Here is a 27650-nt window from a genome sequence, read left to right on the forward strand (position 1 = left end):
AGGGACAAAGTTGTTGAGAAGTACAAGTCAGGGTTGGGTTATAAAAACTAAATTATCCCAATCTCTGATGATCCCAGGAGCACCATGAAATCCATTATCATCAAATGGAAAGAACATGGTACAACAACAAACCTGCCAAGAGAGGGCCATCCACCAAAACTTTCAGCCGGGGCAAGGATGGCATTAATCAGAGGCAGCACAGAGGCCACCCTGAAGGAGCTGCAGAGTTCGCAAGTAGAGACATTCCACAGAGGTGGCCTATATGGAGGCATGGGCAGAAAAAAGCCTTTACTTACTCACAAAAATTGTAAGGGTCGTTTTGAGTTTTTCCCAAAGACATGTGGGAGACTCCCCAAATGTATGGAGGAAGGTGCTGTGGTCAGATGAGACCAAAGTTGAACTTTTTGGCCACCAAGGTAAAGACTATGTCTGGCGGCAAACGAACACAGCTGATCACCCCAAGAACACCAGGAGCAGGGACAGGGACAGGGAAAATGGTCTGAGTCGAGGGGAAGATGGATGATTCGAAATATAGGCATATTCTTGAGCAAAACCTGTTTCAGTCTGTCAATGATTTGAGACTTGGACAGAGGTTCACCTTCCAACAAGACTACGACCCAAAGCATACTGCTAAAGCAACACTCCAGTGGTTTAAGGGGAAATGTGTAAATGGAGTGGCCTGTTGGAAGCCCAGACCTTAATCCAATTGAGAATCTGTGGTCAGACTTTAAGATAATAGTAATAATATTTTTTTATTTTTATATAGCACCAACATATTCCGCAGTGATTTACAGACATTATCATCGCTGTCCCCACTGGGGCTCACAATCTACATTCCCTATTAGTATATCTTTGGAGTGTGGGAGGAAACCGGAGAACCGGAGGAAACCCACTTAAACAAGGGGAGAACATACAAACTCCTTGCAGATGTTGTCCTTGGTGGGATTTGAATCCAGGACCCCAGCGTTGCAAAGCTGCAGTGCTAACCACTGAGCCACCGTTCTGTTCATCAGAGGAAACCATCTAACTTGAAGGAGCTGGAGCAATTTTGCCTTGAGGAATGGGCAAAAATCCCAATGACAGGATGTGGAAAGCTCATAGAGACTTATCCAAAGCGATTTGCAGCTGTAATTGCCTCACAAAGGAGGCTCTACAAAGTACTGACTTTAGAGGGGTGAATATTTATGCACACTGAAGTTTCCAGTTATTTAGTCCTATTTGTTGTTTGTGTTATGATCTGCAACATGAACTAAGGAAAGATATGGGAAAGCTGTCCCTACAGTAAGACTAAGCTTAATCCCTACGATGTAGCGGGCTGCCTGTTCCTTGTGAACAGACCTGCCTTAGTCCTCGGCTAGTCTGAACGAAGACCTATAGAATTAAGGGAGGGGTCCCTAAATGAACTAAGGACTGGGACAAAAATGGGACACCTCCTAAACAGAAGTTGTTGCAGAGCACAAAAGACAAACTGACAAAAAGTACTAGAGGTCCCAGAGGACCAAGTGAACTGACAGAGATAGGCACCGAAGCAACTGGCTAGAAAGACAGTCAAACAACACTGAAGTCCAGCAAAGCCAGGAGGGCGGAGCTGGAATATATAGGCAGCTGGTCACGTGACCACAAAACACAAGATAGCAAAAACTAACAGGAGGGTTCTAACAGTACCCCTTCTTCTATGAGGATCCTCCGGATCCTCCAGGCCCAGGCCTATCAGGAAGCGTAAAGAGGTTTTGTTTACTGTGGGTGACATGGTTTGGTTGTCCTCGAAGAATCTGCGGTTGATGATTCCCTCTAAAAAACTGCGTCCTAAGTTTGTGGGTCCATTTAAAGTGCTTCAGGTTGTTAACCCGTCTGCTGTTAGGTTGGATGTCCCCACTTCCTCGAAGATTAATCCTGTGTTTCATGTTTCCTTGTTGAAAAAGGCTGGACTTACTGTTATGATCTGCAACATGAACTAAGGAAAGAAAGGGAAGGCTGTCCCTACAGTAAGACTAAGCTGAATCTGTACATGAACTGTTGCAAAGCCTAAAAAACGTGAAATTCCAGTTTGGGAGGTAGTAAAACGCCAAAAGGCAGGTGAATACTTTCTCAAGCCACTACATCTGGTTTAAGGGCATAAAAATTAAAAGTGCGAAATTTTCACTCTTACTTTGTAACGTTTTTCATGTTTTCATCAATAATCGCAAAAGATATCAACCTAAACTTACCACTAACATGAAGTACAATGTGTCACGAACAGAACAGTCCCAGAAACAATGGGATATGTTGAAGCTCCAGAGTTATTACCATATAAAGTGACAGTGCTCAGAATTGAAATAAATTGGCCCGGTCAGGAAGGTGAAAACAGACGCGAGAGTGAAGGGGTTAAAGGGATGTTTGTCCAGAAGAATATGTATTATGGAGCTTTTCTGTGGAGTCTGACCAGACAATCTCTCCTTGGCTCCCCGTGTGCATCAGTAAGCGCCCATGACCCCGGTGCCGGCTCTCTAGTTGTCCTTTCTACACATTGATAGGTACTAACCGCTTGGTACCAAGGTGCTCCCCACAACACCGTCCTTCCGGCTTCTGTGACTTCATCCGTCAGCCGTACATGTGCCCTTTTTTCCTCCTTCAGAGACAAACGCAGAACTTTCCGAGCACTTACTGCCTATTTTAGTGTTTATACCGAGGCGGATGTGGAGATTTCTCTCTATTTTAAAGAAGAATAAAAACACAGTAACTCGTCTTTTAATAGGAGGACGGCAGGTTCTCTCCTCTTAGAGTGATCCCAGAGGATCCTGTCCAGGAGGGCGGCCGTGTCCTCATGGTGACATCATGAGCTCTCAAAATACAATCCCTGGTAAATGGTCACCGTCCTTCCCCCCAATCTCCATACAGTGAATTAGGAAAGAAGAAACAGATAGATGGAAATGTGGAGCTTTCTCCAGCTCCTCTGTGGTTCCATCCCTGGAGACGAAACTTGGAGAAGTTGTGTTTCTTAGTACGGCTCCTCCATCTGACTGACGAGGGTCTTCTCTGTCCCTCTCCTCAGGGTCCTCATCCTCCGAGTACAGAGCAGAGAGCATTAGGTTTTGGCCTCGCTGATTATCACTTCATACTTAGGGCCCACAATGTGCTGGGACCTCTGTACCGGGGGTGAGGACCACAACAATGTAATTTATTCCCTGATACATAAACATAGAATTACTGGTTCTGAGAGACGAGTCTCATATATAGACAGATAAACGGCAGGTCATGTATTCAGTCTCTATGTCTCCACAGATGGATCCAGGAGGAGAAATCCACCAGAGAGATGTCCCCGTCCTCTGTATCCCCAGGACTGTCCAGAGGAGAATCACAACATCCCGGAGGATCATCAGGTAGATAGTAGTAGTAGGTTTTTTTAGTAGTTTAGTAGTTTTTTTAAGGTTGAAGGAAGACTAAGTCCATCTAGTTCAACCCATAGCCTAACATGTTGATCCAGAGGAAGGCAAAAAAAAACCATGTGGCAAACACTAAGCTCCACATTGGGGAAAAAAACGACTTCACGACTCCATACGACAATCAGACTAGTTCCCTGGATCAACACTCTATCAAGGAATCTAGTATATATAACCTGTAATATTATACTTTTCCAGAAAGGCATCCATGCCCTTCTTAAATGTTAGTAGTGAATCCCTCATTACACCATCATGTGGCAGAGAGCTCCATAGTCTCACCGCTCTTACAGTAAAGAATCCGCGTCTGTGATTATGATTAAACCTTCTTTCCTCCAGACGTAGAAGATGCCCTCTTGTCCCCATCTCTGGCCTCAGAGTAAAAAGATCAGTAGAAAGGTCTTTGTACTGTCCCCTCATATACTTGTACATAGTAATGAGATCACCCCTAAGCCTTCGTTTTTCCACAGTAAATAACCCCAAGTGTAATAACCTGTCTTGGTATTGCAGACCCCCCAGTCCTCTAATAACCTGTCTTGGTATTGCAGACCCCCCAGTCCTCTAATAACCTTGGTCGCTCTTCTCTGCACCCTCTCTAGTTCAGCCATGTCTTTCTTATACACCGGAGACCAGAACTGTACACAGTATTCTAAGTGTGGTCACTCTAATGACTTGTATAGAGGTAAAATTATCTTCTCCTCATGAGCATCTATGCCTCTTTTAATGCATCCCATTATTTTATTTGCCTTTGCAGCAGCTGCCTGACACTGGCCACTAAACGTGAGCTTGTCGTCCACCAACACACCCAGGTCTTTTTCAGTTACAGTTTTGCCCAATGTTTTACAATTAAGCATATAATTATACATTTTATTTCCTCTGCTCAAGTGCATTACCTTACATTTATCCCCATTAAAGCTCATTTGCCATTTATCAGCCCAAGCTTCTAGTTTACATAGATCCTCCTGTAATATAAAATTGTCCTCCTCTGTATTAATTACCCTGCAGAGTTTAGTGTCATCTGCAAATATTGAAATATTACTCTGTATGCCCCCTACAAGGTCATTAATAAATATGTTAAAAAGAAGGGGGCCCAATACTGACCCCTGTGGTACCCCACTGTTAACTGAGACCCAGTCTGAGTGTTTTCCATTAATAACCACCCTTTGTTTCCTATCACTGAGCCAGTTCTTAACCCACATACATATATTTTCCCCTATCCCCATTGTTCTTATTTTATGTATCAACCTTTTGTGTGGAACCGTATCAAAAGCTTTTGAAAAGTCCATATACACAACATCCACTGCATTTCCTTGGTCCAGTCCAGAACTTGCCTCCTCATAAAAACTGATCAGATTAGTCTGACAGGAACGGTCCCTCGTAAACCCATGTTGATATTGGGTCATGAGGTTATTCTTCTTCAGATGACACTGAAGTCCCCACAACATCTGACCATGAAGTGATGGGACCTGAGCTCATCTTACATTGTTCTTTTTAGGGTGAAGATCTGATTGATATTAAGGTTGAGGTTATACATGGAGCACAAGAGGCGACCGCAATATGGGCCGATCAGCAGGGTGAGGAGGGGAGACTGTCATGTCTGTTCTGTGGTCATCTACTACTGCTCTCATCATCTCATCACATGACACAATCTATTCTGTCACTATGTGTTTCCTACAGATGGATCCAGAAGGAGAAATCCACCAGAGAGATGTCCCCGTCCTCTGTATCCCCAGGACTGTCCAGAGGAGAATCACAATGTCCCGGAGAGTCATCAGGTAGACGGTGCTGAGCCCTGTACCGGATCTGTATATGGGGGGACATTTCTGATCGAGGTCATGGATGTCACAGATTTTGGTGGTTTCTTGTATTGTGCTGATTATTACATCTGATATATCAGGAGGAAGATCCAACTAAGAATAAAGTGAAGGACGAGACAGAAGAAGAAACGATGACGAGGAGGGATCAGCCGTGTGTGAGCGACGGGAAGGAGGAGATTCCGGTAGATGTTTCCACAGGTGTGTAATAATGACCGGCGTGTGGTGATGATGATGATGACGACGACCGGTGTGTGATGATGATGACCGGTGTGTGATGATAATGATGATCGGTGTGTGATATCGTGTGGAGTCTCTGGTGCAGTCAAGCTTTATACTTTATTCGTTGTCCACATCACAGCAGAAGCGTCCGGTGATGGCGCGGCTGCTCCTGTAGAGTCCGGCTGTGGTCCGATGAATACCGGGGCCGCCTTCACACCTCTTCTTAATGATTTAGGAAGCACATATTAGTTTTTCTTCACCTTCTATAATATTCCTTCCATCCTTTACGTCCATATTTTCCTTACACAAGTCCGTGCTGCCATATAAATGACTGAGCTTGTGCTCCAGGTTATGAATCTCCCCGTCCTATGGATCTCGGTGATGTAGCAGCCTCTGCCTGGTGCTGACGAGTGACGGCACATGTCACATGTAGAGTCGTCCTACCTGTCGCCTCTGTTTGCCTCCCACTGCCTCCTACACTGAGGCCGGCGTTCTGGTCCCTCCTCATCCAGGCCGGCCGCCCGGTGGCATGAAGACCCCTATGGTAAGTCAATAAGTGCCGTGCTATGGAGGTGTGGGTCAGACATACGGCTGTCATCCCTCTGCCACTATGGAGGCCATCTTGGGTGTAGGAGGACCAGAACACCGGTCTCAGTCGGAGACAAGCGGAGGCCACCAGGTAGGTGACAGTACATGACAGATGTTTAGTCCTCTGTGCCGGGTGGAGAATTGCTTCATCATAAAAGGGATTAGGAGCTCATATCTACAAACAGCTGCGATGGCCGCATCTAGAGTTGTCGTTATCTTACATCATGTTGGTTTTTGAGACCTGATTCAATCAACATATAAACATGGAGACAAGATACTGCCCAGAGGGGGCGCCCTTCACCATGCACGGATTATATCCCCTGTCAGCGTCTCATTTATGATGAATCTTGTAATATGGAGAGATTCACTATATGGAGAATAGTATTGGGCCACACGCATTAATCACTGCAGTCTGGCTTCTCCTTCAGGCCCTTTGCCCCCGGTGTATAATTTTTGCCCCCGGTGTATAATATCCAGCCCCGTTGCCACCTCCCCTCCAGTGTATAATATTCAGTCTTGCTGCTCTTCTGGCATATAACATGTGGCTCCTCACTTTATATTGGTTGCAATGGCAACAGACGGGTATATAGAGCCTGGGGGCGGCATACTGTACTTAGGGGGTGATATGTGTAGAACGGGCCAGACTTTAAACATGGGTTATATTGACAAAAAAACAAACAAACAGTGTGTACTTTATTATAAGAGCACATTGTGATTTTGGGAACGTCCCTTTAGAAGAATCTTCACTCATGGCGTCTACAGACAAGATGTCCTCTAGGAATCGTCCCCCCATCTGAGCCTCTAACGTGAATAAATAAATAATATACAATGACAGAATACATAAATTCGCAAAAGAAAGTAAGAAGACGTCCTCATCCATGTTCTGAATTTTTTTTTTAAATAAATTGGATGAAATTATTTTCCGACAAGAATTGTTACCAAAGAAAGAAACTGCTGCTCAGATTCCCGGCCGTTACTCCGACATTTATGAATGACATGATAACCGGGTGTCACCGTTCTCCATACATGTGTCCCCACACTTCTGACACTCAGCGCTGATTGGACAATGTAGGGGAACGCCCTTTTGACAAAGGGAATGGTAACGCCCAGTTGTCAGTATTTTTTTTACAATTATAGGTTGAATAGCAGAAGAACTGCACAGCTTAGTGTAGTGAAAAATAGCATTATAACTTTAGAAACGTGAGGATCAAAAAAAATCAATAGAAGAATGGATCTGTAAGGCTGATAATGGGGGAAATGTTTTTCAAAAAAATCAACTCTAGTTGTACATGAAAGACGTCACACAGGAGAGAAGCCGTACTCCTGTTCAGAATATGGAAGGGGCATCTACGTAAATCAAATCTTGCGAGGCAGAAAACATTCACACAGGAGAGAAGCCGTCTCCATGTTCACAACGTGGGAAATGCTTTACAGATAAATCTTAATGTACATCAGAGAATTCACACCAGAGAGGAGCCGTATTAATGTTCACAACGTGGGAAATTCTTTACAGATAAATCTTAATGTACATCAGAGAATTCACACAGGAGAGGAGCCGTATTAATGTTCACAACGTGGGAAATGCTTTACAGATAAATCTTAATGTACGTCAGAGAATTCACACAGGAGAGGAGCCGTATTAATGTTCACAACGTGGGAAATTCTTTACAGATAAATCTTAATGTACATCAGAGAATTCACACAGGAGAGGAGCCGTATTAATGTTCACAACATGGGAAATGCTTTACAGATAAATCTTAATGTACGTCAGAGAATTCACATAGGAGAGGAGCTGTATTAATGTTCACAACGTGGGAAATTCTTTACAGATAAATCTTAATGTACATCAGAGAATTCACACAGGAGAGGAGACGTATTAATGTTCACAACATGGGAAATGCTTTACAGATAAATCTTAATGTACATCAGAGAATTCACACAGGAGAGGAGCCGTATACATGTTCGCAATGTGGGAAATGCTTTACATATTTATTAAGTCTTGTTAAACATGAAAAAGTCACAGAAGATTGAAGCTGTAATCATGTTCACTACGTGGGAAATGTTTTATAAACAAATTGCATCATAATAATCTCTTAAAGGGGTTTTCTGATTTTGGAAAACTACTGTCTCCTCTGGTCCAGTACTGAGTCTTGGTTGTTGTTTCCGGTGTCAGGTATTGTCTGCATCACATTGACAGCGCTGCAGCCAGTCAGTGAGCTGAGTGGTTTTGAGCAGCTGATGCCATCTATTCGGGCAGAGCCGCTGATGTCCATTATTGGCTATAATGCTGTCAATGAGACGTCAGCACTGCAGACAATAACAGACACATAAATAACAGTGGTGGGGCCTCAGCTTTGGACCCAGTGAGGGGGAGGGAAGCACAGGTTGTCTTTTTATAAAAAAATATTTAGATTTGAGAGTCCTCAGTGGTTGATACCTTTTAATGGCTAACTGAAAAGATGGTAAAAAGTTGTGAGCTTTCGAGGCTATTCAGGTCCCTTCATCAGGCTTGTCTTTGTATAAACAAACAGCTGGGGGACAGGGGTTTTCTGAAACTGGAAAACCCCTCTATCGACCAGGACAAATTTGTCCATCATGACCAATTTTTGTTGAATTCCAGGAGCCATCATTTATTTCTCATTACTGACCTCGCTGTATGAGGAGCTTTTTTGTGGGGGATGAGTTGTATTTCTCATCTTGTTACTTTATCATCTTTATTCTGCTGTTATTTTTTAGCATTTTTCTCTCTTCATGAGCTGCACAAGTTGAGTGATAAAACGACCGTCCACCCTGAGACTGAGAAGCGACTATACGGTTATCATATATAGACTCCCTTCCTTGTGTCCTCCATTTGCCTCCTGTAACGGTGAACCGATGGAGGAAACCTGGCCGTTCCTAATAATAAGGCGCTTACACACAGTCTCCATACAGCCGGTCCCAGAGGTTTCCCGGCTTCCATCTTTTCACCACTGTACAGTGATCTGGACTTACAGCACAGACACCGGGGCTGCTCCACATAGTAGTGCTGGCTGGTAGAGCGAGCTGGCAGAAGAAGGTCGACATGTCAGATCTGACCCAAAGATGGCAGGTGCTAGACAATCAAGAAGCGGGACGAGGTCAGAATCAGGAAGCCGAGTAAGAATGGTCCTGTAGATGGAGGCCTAAGTCATCCCGGGGTATTATGGAAGCCAGACAAGGTTACCAAAGACAAACAGGAGCAATGAAAGCAGGTGCAGAATACATCTGTAACTGGTGACGCCCCGCAGACTGCTGGGAGATTAATAGGATGTGGCGCTGCCCCATAGGTCACAGCACAGGAAAGGCAGGGGAGGGTGGGGTAGACGTATTACTGCACTCCCCATACCACTGCACTGACCATCCTGGAAGCCGGGGGAAGGGACCACCGATCTGAGGGGGCAGCGGAGGGCAGAGGACCCCATAGGGGACTGTACAGGGAAATGTGTAGTGTTCAGTCCCGGGGTGGAGGGTCGCTGTAACTGCGGTAATACAACTAATCCAAGCCAATAACAATATATTTATTTCATTTTCTTTTAGGAGTTTTCTACAATAAATACTTTGTTTCTTTTCAGACATTTTTGTGTTACCAAATCCTGGCGGCCATAAACCATAAGCGATGTATTGTTACATGGTGACAGTATTCCTCATTGTCCCCATATAATATACACAACGTCCTGATCAGTCTTTATTACACAAGAATAAGAGGAATAAACTTCATGAATTGTAATAATAGACGAGATGGAAACAGGAAACTTTGTCCCCGGAGTCTCCACAGAAATCTGCGTATTTCTTCTTCCGTCTCAGGATTCTCGGTTCCGGGGTAAAATCTCTATTCAGTTAGGAAACATTGTTCCATCACTGAGATCGGAGGTGACGGTCGCTACTGATAAGAATCTGTGTAGGGGGAGGGGAGAGGAGGGCGGGGCTAGAGGCCGAGCTCCTCCCATCTACATGGACTCTGACCAGTAGTGACCGTCCTCTCCTATCTCAGTAATGGGAAAGTCTTCTCATAGCGCCCCCTGCCCCAGCTCTGCCCCAGGGAACTGACGCACAATCACCGGCCGGCCACGTGATGGAGATGTGATTCATCAGAAGAGGCCATCTTCTCCTGCTCCATCATCCACTCCTCACACTCTCTTGCTGATTACAGCAGGGGGAGAATGCAGGTAATGGAGAAACAAATGGGTTAATTCTGTCCTGCCACGTAGAAAGGATGAAGGATGCAAATCTGAATTTAAGTGGTTTATTTAGTCAACGCGTTTCAAAGTGTACAAACTTCTTCCTCAGGAGATCCACCAGGCTATCATGGTTGGCCTGAGGAAGAAGTTTGTACACTTCGAAACGCGTTGACTAAATAAACCACTTAAACTCGGATGGGCTCTTTCCTCCATTACCTGCATTTTCATCCCCTCGTGGGTCTGCAGAAGCCTAAGCGTTATTAGTGGTTATTTTCTCAATATTGTTACCCAGATAAGACCCTATTTTTGTGCTTTGTGTCTTTCCAGTTCTCTCTTTATTTGGAACAGGGGGAGCATGGGCACTAACCATCCAACATTAACTATTTCAGTACTTTGTAATACTGTAGATTTTATTCCCATGGACCACGTTGCATACTGAGTAAGCCAGTTGACTTTTCAGACACGCAGAACTAGTTGCCTTGACGTACGTTTGACCATTTTTCCTGCTTCCAATATATAAACTGTATATATCCAGCAGGAGAGAGGGAAAAGAAAGCAGAGAGCGCACCGATCTAAATGTAGGTGTATGGTCAGATGATAGATAGGTGTTAGTTGCACTCACCTTTATTAGGCCTTAGTCACTTGCTTATAGGTCCCTTTTGAACCACAAAACATCCAATAATGATCTTCCTTTTTAAGCGGTATGCTGCAGATCTCTGGTGGCTATTGTTTAACTCGGGCAGAGTTATCATAGGAAAAATATCCGAAAAAGATTTGCTCCAGGCTATTTGCGCTCCCGAATAACTTGTAAGTACAAGCTATAGTATTATCCTGTATGGATCTTTATTATTTCTCCAAAAACATGTACATACAGCGCTTTTCGACAAATAAAATGTCTTCCTCAGGTATTTTGTTATAAGGGCACTTATAACAAAATACCTGAGGAAGACATTTTATTTGTCGAAACGCGTTGTATGTACATGTTTTTAGAGAAATAATAAAGATCCATATAGGATAATTGTAACATACCTGGCGGCGCCCTTGCATGGTGGTCCATCTCCCACTGTGCAAGAGCGCACACTTGATCTCCAGTCCAGAATGTCTCTCTGGCTTCCCTCCATGCTGTCTGTTTGTGTCTGTTTCTGCTGCTTAAGGGCGGCGCCCGATCACTTCCTGCTTTTTGTACCTGCTGTGGGTCACACCCCTTGTGCGTCCTCAGCCTATTGCTGTCTGTCACCTGGTATATAACCCAGCTGCTCCAATCAATCCCTGCCTGAGCATCGTGTTTCATTCAGTGTGTGTTTGCACTCTGAAGGTGCCAGGTCCCGTTCTGTGTTCTCTTGTCTGCCTATCCTGGAGGCTGTATTTCCAGGCCTGTCTGAACACGCTCCTAGCCTGTTCCTCCCGCCTTCTAGGGGCCGATTACCTAGACCCGCTCCTGTATCTTGTCTGTCCTGTCTGAACTCGCTCCTAGCCTGTTCCTCCCGCCATCAAGGGGCCGATTATCTAGACCCGCTCCTGTATCTTGTCTGTCCTGTCTGAACTCGCTCCTAGCCTGTTCCTCCCGCCTTCTAGGGGCCGATTACCTAGACCCGCTCCTGTATCTTTTCTGTCCTGTCTGAACACGCTCCTTGCCTGTTCGTCCCGCCTCTCTGGGGGCCGTATTCCCAGACCCGCTCCTGTATCCCGCTGCAGTGTTGGTCTCTTCCGTACACTCAGTTCCAGTCTGAACTCTCTCCTATCCTTTACCTGTTTTGCCTCTGTGTCCGTTCCTTTCCTTTTTCTGCAGAGTCTGAACTCGTACCTAACTCCTGCTTGTTGTCTCTGTACTCCCGTTTGTGTGTTTGTGGTCCACTCGCTACTTCTCTGCAAGTCCCTTGTGGGTATCTGGCTCTGCCTTTCCCTTCCTGTCTGTTCCGTGTGAACAGAGCCCTGTTCCCCCTGCTCAGTCTCGCTCCGCTCTGACTCCCTTGCTCACCGCTCCAGGCGGTCTCGTCCTGCTCTGCTCTTGCTCACCGCTCCAGGCGGTCTCGTCCTGCTCTGCTCTTGCTCACCGCTCCCGGCGGTCTCGTCCTGCTCTGCTCTTGCTCACCGCTCCAGGCGGTCTCGTCCTGCTCTGCTCTTGCTCACCGCTCCAGGCGGTCTCGTCCTGCTCTGCTCTTGCTCACCGCTCCAGGCGGTCTCGTCCTGCTCTGCTCTTGCTCACCGCTCCAGGCGGTCTCGTCCTGCTCTGCTCTTGCTCACCGCTCCAGGCGGTCTCGTCCTGCTCTGCTCTTGCTCACCGCTCCACGCGGTCTCGTCCTGCTCTGCTCTTGCTCACCGCTCCAGGCGGTCTCGTCCTGCTCTGCTCTTGCTCACCGCTCCAGGCGTTCTCGTCCTGCTCTGCTCTTGCTCACCGCTTCAGGCGGTCTCGTCCTGCTCTGCTCTTGCTCACCGCTCCAGGCGGTCTCGTCCTGCTCTGCTCTTGCTCACCGCTCCAGGCAGTCTCGTCCTGCTCTGCTCTTGCTCACCGCTCCAGGCGGTCTCGTCCTGCCTTGCTCTCGCTCACCTCTCTGGGCGGCCTCACTCTGCTGTGTTTGTCTGCCACATCTGTGGTTCTGTTCCAGAGTCCCAGTGTGTACTGGGTCCCATCCCGCCTGTGTTCCTGCCTGCTAGTGCCTTCCTGTCTGCACTCTAGCCGTGCTTGCCTGTACCCCCCTGCCTGCATACCCGCCTGCCCGCATACCAGTCGTGCCTGCCTATTCCCACCAGTCTGTGTGCCAGCCTAACCAGTCTGTTCCTGTATTCCCCTGTGTGAGTCAACAGCCGTGTCCGGGGTCTGTCCTGGAGTAGCACCTGGTCCCTCTGCTCGGTTCCTCCTGGGTGCACTGGCGTCGTATGCCGTCGTGCGACCCTGGTCGGATCGGGTGAATACCTAGTTACGCCCCTCCAGGCATTCACTCTCCGGCACGGTCCAGTGGAATTACAGCATGCTCAGGCCATGGTTCCCGTTGAGCCCCACGGCCTTCGCTCTCTGAGACGTTTTCCAGCGAATACATGCATTAAAAATAAATAAATACAATTTTTTTTTCTCTAGCTGAGTTCCTGGCTAATTACGCACCCGTCCAGATGGATTTATCTGCTCTCGTTCCTGCGGATCCGCCACGTTACTATGGGGATCCAAGACAAAGTCGTGCATTTGTGGAGCAATGCATGCTACACTTCAAGTTCTACCCTCTATGTTTTCCCACCGATCGGGTTAAGGTGGCATTCATTATGTCTAACCTAGCGGGTGATGCCTTGGAATGGATCAACCCCCTATGGGAAACACAGGATCCTATCGTCCGGGACATAATGGCCTTCCTGGTGGCCTTTCTAATGGTCTTCGATGATCCTAACCCGGAGGCTCCTGCTGAAGCTTCACGTCCCAATATCCCGGAGCAGCCCCAATGGGTAATGTGTGTGGGTAGCGCAATAGTCCTCCAGCCCAATGAGACTACTGCCCACCCAGAATCCTCACAGGGTGACTACGCTCTCCGGAATACTTCTCCCAACCTCAAGAGGCAGTCCAGACGTGCTAGACGTAGAGGCAAGCCGTCACGCCAGGGTCTGTCCTCCCTGAGACCTCCTGACCCCAACCTTGAAGTCCCTACTGAAGCTTCATCTCCCTGTATCCCGGAGAAGCCCCAACGGGTAATGTGCGTGGGTAGTGCACCAGTTCTCCTGCCCGAAGAGACTACTGCCCATCCAGAGTCCACACAGGAGAACTTCCTGCACCCGGCATCAGATGCTTCACCCACTTTAACCGGTGTGCATGTCCAAGGATGCTCCGAAGCTGTGATTTACCTCAGAGTCTGTGCACCTCTACTACCTGGCGGAGGACCCCCAGTTGCCTCCTGAATCCTCCGGGATACCACTCGATGACAAATGGAGAGAGACTTCTCTACACCTGGTACTCGATGCTTTGTCCGCTCCGTCCTGTGAGCCTGACAATGGGTACCCCAAAGTGGTAGTTACTCCCGAGTCTCTACACCCCTCCGACCAGGCGGAGGACCTCCAGTTGTCTCCAGAACCCTTCGGGGTGCTACCTGGTAGCGAAAGGACAGAGACTCTCCTATACTCTGTACCCGATACCTCGCTCGCTTCGTCCAGTGAGTCCAACCTAGTGTACTCTGAAGCAGAGGTTACCCATGAGTCTCTACACCCCTCCGACCAGGCGGAGGACCTCCAGTTGTCTCCAGAACCCTTCGGGGTGCTACCTGGTAGCGAAAGGACAGAGACTCTCCTATACTCTGTACCTGATACCTCGCTCGCTTCGTCCAGTGAGTCCAACCTAGTGTACTCTGAAGCAGGGGTTACCCATGAGTCTCTACACCCCTCCGACCAGGCGGAGGACCTCCAGTTGTCACCGGAACCCTTCGGGGTGCTACCTGGTAGCGAAAGGACAGAGACTCTCCTATACTCTGTACCTGATACCTCGCTCGCTTCGTCCAGTGAGTCCAACCTAGTGTACTCTGAAGCAGAGGTTACCCATGAGTCTCTACACCCCTCTGACCAGGCGGAGGACCTCCAGTTGTCTCCAGAAACCTTCGGGGTGCTACCTGGTAGCGAAAGGACAGAGACTCTCCTATACTCTGTACCTGATACCTCGCTCGCTTCCTCCAGTAAGTCCAACCTACTGTACTCCGAAGCAGAGGTTACTCCCGAGTCTCTACACCTCTCCGACCGGGCGGAGGACCTCCAGTTGTCTCCAGAACCCTTCGGGGTGCCACCTGGTGGTGAATGGACAGAGACTTTCCTATACTCGGTACCCGATACCTCGCCTGCTTCGTCCAGTGAGTCCGACCTAGTGTACTCTGAAGCAGATGTTTTCTCCAAGCCTCTGCACTCTTCTGACCCGGCGGAGGACCTCCAGTTGTTTCCTGAATCCTCCGGGGTACCACCAGATAACAAAGAGACAGTGATTTTTCCTCATCCTGTACCTGATAACCCGTCTATTTCTTCCTGTGAGCTTGACAAGATGTACCTCGAAGCAGAGTTTACCCCCAAGTCTCTGCTCCCCTCCAACCCGATGAAGGACTTCCAGTTGTCTCCTGTACCCTCTGGGGTGCCACCTGAAAATATGTGGAGAGAGACTTCCTTGTGTGCTGTTCCTGGTACTCCACCCGTTTCGTCTGTTGCTGAGGATGGCTGGATAGGAGGTAGCATCCTAGCTAACGAGATGAGACCAGTTTTTCCTGTGGACAGTGGAAGTGATCTCCTTGAAGTGAAGGATTGGCCCTCGAATTCCCTGCGGAAGATTCTGGCAGGCCTGAAGAAGAGGGGGCGTAAGGGGGGGGGTACTGTAACATACCTGGCGGCGCCCTTGCATGGTGGTCCATCTCCCACTGTGCAAGAGCGCACACTTGATCTCCAGTCCAGAATGTCTCTCTGGCTTCCCTCCATGCTGTCTGTTTGTGTCTGTTTCTGCTGCTTAAGGGCGGCGCCCGATCACTTCCTGCTTTTTGTACCTGCTGTGGGTCACACCCCTTGTGCGTCCTCAGCCTATTGCTGTCTGTCTCCTGGTATATAACCCAGCTGCTCCAATCAATCCCTGCCTGAGCATTGTGTTTCATTCAGTGTGTGCTTGCACTCTGAAGGTGCCAGGTCCCGTTCTGTGTTCTCTTGTCTGCCTATACTGGAGGCTGTATTTCCAGGCCTGTCTGAACACGCTCCTAGCCTGTTCCTCCCGCCTTCTAGGGGCCGATTACCTAGACCCGCTCCTGTATCTTGTCTGTCCTGTCTGAACACGCTCCTTGCCTGTTCGTCCCGCCTCTCTGGGGGCCGTATTCCCAGACCCGCTCCTGTATCCCGCTGCAGTGTCGGTCTCTTCCGTACACTCAGTTCCAGTCTGAACTCTCTCCTATCCTTTACCTGTTTTGCCTCTATGTCCGTTCCTTTCCTTTTTCTGCAGAGTCTGAACTCGTACCTAACTCCTGCTTGTTGTCTCTGTACTCCCGTTTGTGTATTTGTGGTCCACTCGCTACTTCTCTGCAAGTCCCTTGTGGGTATCTGGCTCTGCCTTTCCCTTCCTGTCTGTTCCGTGTGAACAGAGCCCTGTTCCCCCTGCTCAGTCTCGCTCCGCTCTGACTCCCTTGCTCACCGCTCCCGGCGGTCTCGTCCTGCTCTGCTCTTGCTCACCGCTCCAGGCGGTCTCGTCCTGCTCTGCTCTTGCTCACAGCTCCAGGTGGTCTCGTCCTGCTCTGCTCTTGCTCACCGCTCCAGGCGGTCTCGTCCTGCTCTGCTCTTGCTCACCACTCCAGGCGGTCTCGTCCTGCTCTGCTCTTGCTCACCGCTCCAGGCGGTCTCGTCCTGCTCTGTTCTTGCTCACCGCTCCAGGCGGTCTCGTCCTGCTCTGCTCTTGCTCACCGCTCCAGGCGGTCTCGTCCTGCTCTGCTCTTGCTCACCGCTCCAGGCGGTCTCATCCTGCCTTGCTCTCGCTCACCTCTCTGGGCGGCCTCACTCTGCTGTGTTTGTCTGCCACATCTGTGGTTCTGTTCCAGAGTCCCAGTGTGTACTGGGTCCTATCCCGCCTGTGTTCCTGCCTGCTAGTGCCTTCCTGTCTGCACTCTAGCCGTGCTTGCCTGTACCCCCCTGCCTGCATACCCGCCTGCCCGCATACCAGTCGTGCCTGCCTATTCCCACCAGTCTGTGTGCCAGCCTAACCAGTCTGTTCCTGTATTCCCCTGTGTGGGTCAACAGCCATGTCCGGGGTCTGTCCTGGAGTAGCACCTGGTCCCTCTGCTCGGTTCCTCCTGGGTGCACTGGCGTCGTATGCCGTCGTGCGACCCTGGTCGGATCGGGTGAATACCTAGTTACGCCCCTCCAGGCATTCACTCTCCGGCACGGTCCAGTGGAATCACACGCACACGCCGCTCAGCCCGGGCGTGTGCATTACAATAATACTATAGCTTGTACTTACAAGTTATTCGGGAGCGCAAATAGCCTGGAGCAAATCTTTTTCGGATAAACTGTAGATATAAACTGAGGGCTTGTCACTCACTCCAGAAGATTGAGTTAAATACCTTGTTAAAAGCCCCGAGCTCCGCTGATTCTTCCGCTGTTTTCCGTTTCGCACTGCATCACTCTATTGCAGAGATATTCAGCTTTGTTCCTTCTGGAGTGCACCATGTGAAATCTCTATTTTGCAGTCCAGCTGGGCTTTCTTCAGTGTCTTCTCTGGGACATTCGCTTTCACCCCTTCCAGATGCTGCTAATCACAGCTCAGCATCTGATCTAGCAGTCTGAGGCTGCCACGCTGTGATTGTCAGCATCTGGGATGGCTGGGTGAGAGCACATGTCCCCGGAGACGACTCAAGAACGCAGAGATTTCACATAGTGCACTCCAGGAGAAACAAATGTGAATATCTCTGCAATGGAATGACGCAGCACAGAACAGAAAAGAGCGGTAGAAACGTCAGAGCTCAGGGATTTTTACAAGATATTTAACTCAATTTTGTTTTAGCAAGTGACAGGTTCTCTTTAACCCCTTCACGATCTTGGACGCATCCATATGTTTAGGTCGGTAAATACTTACTGACCTTGAACGAATGGATACGTCTAGATGATTTTGCTCGCAGAGAGGCTGTGCGCACGCGACCGCCGCCGGGTGTTCAGCTGATCTGACAGCTGACACCCGACACTCACTGCCAGGAGCGGGGCCCCAACACTCCCGCCAGTTTAATCCCCTAAATACTGAGATTGCAGCATTTACAAGGCAGAGGGAGAGAGCCCCCTCTGGCCTCTGATCGGCGCCCCCTGCGACGGCATCGTGGGGGCCTGATCATTGCCATGGTGACCCCAACATCTGGATCACCAGGCTCCAGCACACTTGTTAGATCATGCGCAGTGTGTGAGAGCAGACTGTCAGTTCTAATGCATCAGAACTTCAATGAGACTTCTGAAAGTTTAAGTCCTATAGAGGGACAAAGTAAAAAAGATTACAAAAAAAGTTGTAAAAATATATATTTTCTAAAAATCACAAAATAATAATAAATATCTATATATTGTACTTTTTTACAATAAATACCCATTAAAAAATAACCTTTAATATTGACGTTTAAAACTATTAAGAGTCTCACAACAAATACTAAGTAACAAGAAAAAGACCTAAAATATAGACATGTGATCCGAACCTGTTTATATAAATCACCCCAATCTTAATATTCACTCTGTGAGGGTGTCTTAAAAATCCATTAGCACAACCCAGGAACACCTTCTAACAGAAGACTGGACGTATCCAGACAGGATCACCATAGCACAATACATAAAGGGAATAGTACACGTTTATCCACAGAGCATAGAAAAGGACTCTCTATAATAATGGGGCACCACAGATCCCCTAATTAAGTTGATACATCCACCTCACTCAGAGGAATTAATAATCCTAATTGGTATTTTAAAGGATATATCTCCAGGACACAGCCTATAGGGCCTCACAGGCCTCCCCAATTTGGGGGCCTGACAGTATAAAGTGCATTGCAGATTCCCTTATAGCAGCATTTTATCAGGGATAATTAACCCCCTGCAGTAATGTTCCCCACAGGAATACCTATGTAGCCTTCACAATGAGCCAAACCTTATTAAAAAATAAGACATATATAGACCTCAGATCACTATTCATTACTTCATGACATGATTTAAATCCAGAAACAATAGATGAGGCAACAACTTATCTTACTGACGTGGGTCTCGGCTTCCAAGTGTTTAATCAGATCAGGGATGTTTAATCCCCTCTATATTTTCTCCACGCGTTTCCCGTTCAGTCAAAGGTTCATCAGGAGAAAAGTGTTTGCTTCAGCATGATAAGCACCGATACCATGTCCTGCTGATAAAATGCATTTTATGGGCAACTTTTAACCCTTATAACGTCCTAATAATAAAAAAACTGGTTCTAAAATTGTGCTGATGTAAAGTAGACATGTGGGAAATGTTATTTATTAAGTATTTTGTGTGACATATCTCTCTGATTTAAGGGCATAAAAATTAAAATTTTGAAAATTGCAAAATTTTCCAAATTTTCGCCAAATTTCCATTTTTTTTCACAAATAAACGCAAGTGATATCGAAGAAATTTTACCACAATCATGAAGGACAATATGTCACGAAAAAACAACAATCTCAGAATCAGGGGGATCCGTTGAAGCTCCAGAGTAATTACCTCATAAAGTGACAGTGGTCAGAATTGTAAAAATTGGCCCGGTCACGAAGGTGAAAACAAGATTGTGTGTAAAGGGGTTAAAGGGAGCCTGTAATTAGGATTTACGCACGACTACATCACCAGTACCATCGACGACGCACAATTACATCACCAGTACCATCGACGACGCACAATTACATCACCAGTACCATCGACGACGCACAATTACATCACCAGTACCATCGACGACGCACAATTGCATCACCAGTACCATCGACGGCGCACAATTACATCACCAGTACCATCGACGACGCACAATTACATCACCAGTACCATCGACGACGCACAATTACATCACCAGTACCATCGACGACGCACAATTACATAGCTAGAACCATCGACGGCGCACAATTACATCACCAGTACCATCGACGACGCACAATTACATCACCAGTACCATCGACGACGCACAATTACATCACCAGTACCATCGACGGCGCAAAATTACATCACCAGTACCATCGACGACGCACAATTGCATCACCAGTACCATCGACGGCGCACAATTACATCACCAGTACCATCGACGACGCACAATTACATCACCAGTACCATCGACGACGCACAATTACATAGCTAGAACCATCGACGGCGCACAATTACATCACCAGTACCATCGACGACGCACAATTACATCACCAGTACCATCGACGACGCACAATTACATCACCAGTACCATCGACGGCGCAAAATTACATCACCAGTACCATCGACGACGCACAATTACATCACCAGTACCATCGACGACGCACAATTACATCACCAGTACCATCGACGACGCACAATTACATCACCAGTACTATAGACGACGCACAATTACATCACCAGTACCATCGACGGCGCACAATTACATCACCAGTACCATCGACGACGCACAATTACATCACCAGTACCATCGACGACGCACAATTACATCACCAGTACCATCGACGACGCACAATTACATCACCAGTACCATCGACGACGCACAATTACATCACCAGTACCATCGACGGCGCACAATTACATCACCAGTACCATCGACGACGCACAATTACATCACCAGTACCATCGACGACGCACAATTACATAGCTAGAACCATCGACGGCGCACAATTACATCACCAGTACCATCGACGACGCACAATTACATCACCAGTACCATCGACGACGCACAATTACATCACCAGTACCATCGACGGCGCACAATTACATCACCAGTACCATCGACAACGCACAATTACATCACCAGTACCATCGACGACGCACAATTACATCACCAGTACCATCGACGACGCACAATTACATCACCAGTACTATAGACGACGCACAATTACATCACCAGTACCATCGACGGCGCACAATTACATCACCATTACCATCGACGGCGCACAATTACATCACCAGTACCATCGACGACGCACAATTACATCACCAGTACCATCGACGACGCACAATTACATCACCAGTACCATCGACGACGCACAATTACATCACCAGTACCATCGACGACGCACAATTACATAGCCAGAACCATCGACGACGCACAATTACATCACCAGTAGCACCGCCGGCACACAATTACATCACCAGTACCATCGACGACGCACAATTACATCACCAGTAGCACCCCCGGCACACAATTACATCACCAGTACCACCGCCGGCACACAAGTACATCACCAGTACCACCGCCGATGCACAATTACATCACCAGTACCATCGACGACGCACAATTACATCACCAGTACCATCGACGACGCACAATTACATCACCAGTACCATCGACGGCGCACAATTACATCACCAGTACCATCGACGACGCACAATTACATCACCAGTACCATCGACGACGCACAATTACATCACCAGTACCATCGACGACGCACAATTACATAGCTAGAACCATCGACGGCGCACAATTACATCACCAGTACCATCGACGACGCACAATTACATCACCAGTACCATCGACGACGCACAATTACATCACCAGTACCATCGACGGCGCACAATTACATCACCAGTACCATCGACGACGCACAATTACATCACCAGTACCATCGACGACGCACAATTACATCACCAGTACCATCGACGACGCACAATTACATCACCAGTACTATAGACGACGCACAATTACATCACCAGTACCATCGACGGCGCACAATTACATCACCATTACCATCGACGGCGCACAATTACATCACCAGTACCATCGACGACGCACAATTACATCACCAGTACCATCGATGACGCACAATTACATCACCAGTACCATCGACGACGCACAATTACATCACCAGTACCATCGACGACGCACAATTACATAGCCAGAACCATCGACGACGCACAATTACATCACCAGTAGCACCGCCGGCACACAATTACATCACCAGTACCATCGACGACGCACAATTACATCACCAGTAGCACCCCCGGCACACAATTACATCACCAGTACCACCGCCGGCACACAAGTACATCACCAGTACCACCGCCGATGCACAATTACATCACCAGTACCATCGACGACGCACAATTACATCACCAGTACCATCGACGACGCACAATTACATCACCAGTACCATCGACGGCGCACAATTACATCACCAGTACCATCGACGACGCACAATTACATCACCAGTACCATCGACGACGCACAATTACATCACCAGTACCATCGACGACGCACAATTACATAGCTAGAACCATCGACGGCGCACAATTACATCACCAGTACCATCGACGACGCACAATTACATCACCAGTACCATCGACGACGCACAATTACATCACCAGTACCATCGACGGCGCACAATTACATCACCAGTACCATCGACGACGCACAATTACATCACCAGTACCATCGACGACGCACAATTACATCACCAGTACCATCGACGACGCACAATTACATCACCAGTACTATAGACGACGCACAATTACATCACCAGTACCATCGACGGCGCACAATTACATCACCATTACCATCGACGGCGCACAATTACATCACCAGTACCATCGACGACGCACAATTACATCACCAGTACCATCGATGACGCACAATTACATCACCAGTACCATCGACGACGCACAATTACATCACCAGTACCATCGACGACGCACAATTACATAGCCAGAACCATCGACGACGCACAATTACATCACCAGTAGCACCGCCGGCACACAATTACATCACCAGTACCATCGACGACGCACAATTACATCACCAGTAGCACCCCCGGCACACAATTACATCACCAGTACCACCGCCAACGCACAATTATATCACCAGTACCTCACAAAAAATTTAGTACAGCGAACAATTTCAGTGTCAGGTCAGCCCAACATACAATTGTATCGCATGAAATTTCAGCTCCCAGTATGTCTTTAACAATGGTAAGGAGATAGTAGGGGTTGTTGTTACCAGCCATCATCAGAGTGCGGACCATGCAGGAACCACAGGACTGATGAGGTGCAGGCAGTAGCACTATTAAACAATTAAGGTATTTTAACTTTTGGGAGATATCCTGTTTTAGCTCCATTAGTTCTGAGCTCAGTGGTGCGGGTCTGGGTCCTGAGATCCCTACAGATTGCTCAAAAGACCTCATAGAAGGGCGCCGCTTAGGAGACAGGATTATGACTTCTGCATCCGCCCTGCATGCACTTTTCTAAAAGATCTTTTCAACTATGGTTTGGGTTCTCGGGACCAGATTCCCCACAAATCTGCTCAGAATTATTGGGCATAAAACATAAAAAAATCTCCCCAAAGTTTAGTTACTCTTTGAGGTGCATTTACAATGCTGCCAATAATTGGAAACCGAATGGTTTATGTAAACAGGCTGTCAGTCACACGATGCACAAGCAAAATGTTCATTTGTATGGTGAAATAATTTTTCAGCTTACCTAAAGGGAGTCTGCACCCCCCAAAATGCCAATTAAACTGCATAAATATTTACAGTACAGACCAAAAGTTTGGACACACCTTCTCATTTAAAGATTTTTCTGTATTTTCATGACTATGAAAATTGTACATTCACACTGAAGGCATCAAAACTATGAATTACCACATGTGGAATTATATACTTAACAAAAAAGTGTGAAACAACTGAAAATATGTCTTATATTCTAGGTTCTTCAAAGTAGCCACCTTTTGCTTTGATGACTGCTTTGCACACTCTTGGCATTCTCTTGATGAGCTTCAAGAGGTAGTCACCGGAAATGGTCTTCCAACAATGTTGAAGGAGTTCCCAGAGATGCTTAGCACTTGTTGGCCCTTTTGCCTTCACTCTGCGCTCCAGCTCACCCCAAACCATCTCGATTGGGTTCAGGTCTGGTGACTGTGGAGGCCAGGTCATCTGGCGTAGCCCCCCATCACACCTCCTCCTCCATGCTTCACGGTGGGAACCAGGCATGTAGAGTCCATCCGTTCACCTTTTCTGCGTCGCACAAAGACACGGTGGTTGGAACCAAAGATCTCAAATTTGGACTCATCAGACCAAAGCACAGATTTCCACTGGTCTAATGTCCATTCCTTGTGTTCTTTAGCCTAAACAAGTCTCTTCTGCTTGTTGCCTGTCCTTAGCAGTGGTTTCCTAGCAGCTGTTTTACCATGAAGGCCTGCTGCACAAAGTCTCCTCTTAACAGTTGTTGTAGAGATGTGTCTGCTGCTAGAACTCTGTGTGGCATTGACCTGGTCTCTAATCTGAGCTGCTGTTAACCTGCGATTTCTGAGGCTGGTGACTCGGATAAACTTATCCTCAGAAGCAGAGGTGACTCTTGGTCTACCTTTCCTGGGGCGGTCCTCGTGTGAGCCAGTTTCTTTGTAGCGCTTGATGGTTTTTGCAACTGCACTTGGGGACACTTTCAAAGTTTGCCCAATTTTTCGGACTGACTGACATTTCTTAAAGTAATGATGGCCACTCGTTTTTCTTTACTTAGAATTTGTATTATGGCAAGAAAAAAGCAGCTAACAGTCTATTCAGTAGGACTATCAGCTGTATATCCACCAGACTTCTGCACAACACAACTGATGGTCCCAACCCCATTTATAAGGCAAGAAATCCCACTTATTAAACCTGACAGGGCACACCTGTGAAGTGAAGACCATTTCCGGTGACTACCTCTTGAAGCTCATCAAGAGAATGCCAAGAGTGTGCAAAGAAGTCATCAAAGCAAAAGGTGGCTACTTTGAAGAACCTAGAATATAAGACATATTTTCAGTTGTTTCACACTTTTTTGTTAAGTATATAATTCCACATGTGTTAATTCATAGTTTTGATGCCTTCAGTGTGAATGTACAATTTTCACATCTCTATATCCACGGTCTCAGACATTTCCACCCCTGTCCGCTTGTCCATCTGTGGAGATCTTTGTCAAATTGGTCAGGGAAGACTTTTCAAAGCTAGATTCTAGAATTACCCATGACAACCTCTCACGACCACTTAAGACAGCTATACGAGAACTGGAAAGTATGAAGGATATTGTGATTAAGAGAGCGGACAAGGGTGGCAATGTGGTCCTATGGCCAGTGGATATGTATGAAATGGAGGCTTTCAAACAATTAAATAGAAGAGACTGGTATAAAAAATTAGACACAATCCCCCTGTCCAAATTTAAACAACAACTTTCTGATTTACTTTTTGAGGGTGTTGCCTCATCCATCATTCCCCCAAAAATGGAAAAGGCACTCTTACCTGAATATCCCATCGTACCTACCTTCTACTTGCTCCCCAAAGTTCACAAGGACCCCCTGTGCCCACCGGGGAGACCCATAGTATCTGGCATAGGGGGTCTTTGTGAACCTGCCTGCCAATTTGTTGATTTTTATCTACAAAAATGTGTGGAAACCCTTCCATCATTTGTGAGGGATACTACCGATGTATTGAAGAGACTTGAAGGGATCGTCTTGGACGAGGATATGTGGCTTGTCACCTGCGACGTGGAGTCCCTTTACACGTCGAAATGCCACGACCATGGGACTGAGGCCGCAAGATTTTATCTAAGTATGACTAATCTGGACTCAGATCTGATCACCTTTATTGTTTCTTTATTACAATTCGTTCTGACACATAACTTTTTTGTGTTCAAGGACCGCCCCTTCCTTCAGCTCCAGGGAACGGCGATGGGGGCATCTTGCGCGCCCTCATATGCCAATCTTTTCCTGGGGCTGTGGGAGAGGGACACGGTCCTTAGCACACCTGGTCATCAGAATGTGGTCTCATGGTCACGGTATATCGACGACATACTGTTTGTGTGGCAGGGCTCCGCGTCGCAGCTTGACATATTCCTTAATCAACTTAATAATAATGATATTAATATCAGGCTTACTTGGAAATATAGTCAAGTTCAAATTGACTTCCTTGATCTATTTATCATCAAGTCACCGGATGGCACCATAAGCACAGATATTTTTAGAAAAATAACATCAACCAATGCACTCTTGCATTTTGAATCATCACATCCACCCAATTTGAAGAAATCTATTCCAGTGGGCCAATATCTTAGAGCCCGTCGAATTTGCTCAGATGATTTATGTTTTTACAAGCAGGCAAGGGATCTGTCATGTAGATTTCTACACAGGGGCTACAAATATCGAGACATTTGCAGAGGTTTTAATCGTGCTAAGGAAACTAACAGACAGGTCCTTCTTATGGGACAAGATAGAAAAAGACCACCTACAATGCATGTTCCACCAAGATTTATTACTACTTTTAACACAAACTGGAAAGATATACAAAGGATTCTATCCAAACATTGGCCAGTATTGCGGACAGACAGAAGTCTGCAATATGAACTCCCAAAATATCCATCTGTCACCTGGAGAAAATCACGTACATTGGGAGATATCCTTTGCAAGAGTCATTACGTACCACCCAAAAGTAAATTTCTGTTTGCTAGTCCAGGTCCTCCTTGGGGATGCCTTGCATGCGGAACTTGTTCGGCATGCAAATACATCCTGAGGACTAAATCTTTTTCCAATTCTAAAAACAATAAAGTCTTTAAAATTGTTCATCATATTACATGCGAGACGGAAGCAGTGGTCTATTATATTAAATGCCCTTGCGGGCTTATATATATAGGTATGACCACTAGAGCACTAAAAATAAGAATACAGGAACATATTCGAGATATTAAAAATGCAATCAACTGTACTGAACCTCAGTCACTTAAAACAATCCCTAGGCACTTCTTTGAACGCCATAACTGCAGCCCTAAGGGTTTTGCGGCATGCGGCATTGATCGTGTCTATATGGGGATTAGAGGTGGAAACACTAAACAAAAACTTTTACAAAAAGAGACAAAATGGATGGTCACATTGGATACGCTAGCCCCCAATGGCCTTAATGAAGCCATCAGTTTCAAGCCTTTTCTTTAATGTCCTTGACTGCTCTTTCTTTATTTTAATTGCAGGTGCTTGGTATGTGTTTTTTAGATCTATGTTTGATTTTCTGTTTGCTGATTTCTCTTAGTCTTGGAAGTCTCCCTCGCCGTGACCTTCCATCCTGTAGCCATTTGAAGAACACAAGTTTAACCGCCTGCCTCTATTCTTCTGATTATGAATTCCCCAATGATCCATCTTCATATATATATTTAAGAAGATCTACTATCGTCTTATTTTTTGATGATTGAATTTTGATAATTTCTTTATTTGACATATATATCATGTCTTTTATCTTTACTATATTTATTTATACAGTGGTTTTCTATGTATATTATGTCTAGTCATGACATTTATTTCCGCTCAACATTTTATTTTATTCAAAGAATGGCTATTTTGACACCAGGATTTACATCTCTTGATATATGCACGCATCCCTCATGTGCACACTAATATACGTGTATGATCAAATAATTAATTTATACATACAATAATAATGACACTTCCATCATATGACGCTGATACGTGCATGGAGTATCTATGCAGGATCTACGTATGTACGTGGATCCACATATAAGATTATGTTTTCATGTAATCCCTGCGTTGGTGGATGTATATACATCATCGGACGACTGCACTCATAGATAGTTGTGAGATATATATATAAAAAAATCTTTATTACTGCTATGATCATCCCCATACACACAGTGCTAGTACGTGCACTCTATATATGTGCATAGACTTCTTTATATATATATATGCGGGATTACATGTTTGTCTAAATGGTCATTCTATTTAGAAACTATGTCATTTGATTGCGGGTTCTAACATGATC

General features: G+C 46.5%; 1 protein-coding gene across 1 annotated transcript in view; it reads left to right on the top strand.

The window, feature by feature from the left end:
- LOC141272295 (uncharacterized) overlaps positions 1-27650 on the top strand; it is a 50259-nt gene that overhangs the window by 15205 nt on the left and 7404 nt on the right. Inside the window, exons 4-7 of the mRNA XM_073682859.1 lie at positions 3262-3359; positions 4912-4990; positions 5094-5191; positions 5314-5431. Coding sequence (XP_073538960.1) covers positions 3262-3359; positions 4912-4990; positions 5094-5191; positions 5314-5431 — 393 coding nt within the window. The remainder of the gene's footprint in view (positions 1-3261; positions 3360-4911; positions 4991-5093; positions 5192-5313; positions 5432-27650) is intronic.

The sequence above is a fragment of the Phyllobates terribilis genome, unplaced genomic scaffold (assembly GCF_046119375.1).
Source record: "Phyllobates terribilis strain yellow unplaced genomic scaffold, ASM4611937v1 Scaffold_1__5_contigs__length_1240528914, whole genome shotgun sequence".
NCBI classification, from domain to species: Eukaryota; Metazoa; Chordata; class Amphibia; order Anura; family Dendrobatidae; genus Phyllobates; species Phyllobates terribilis.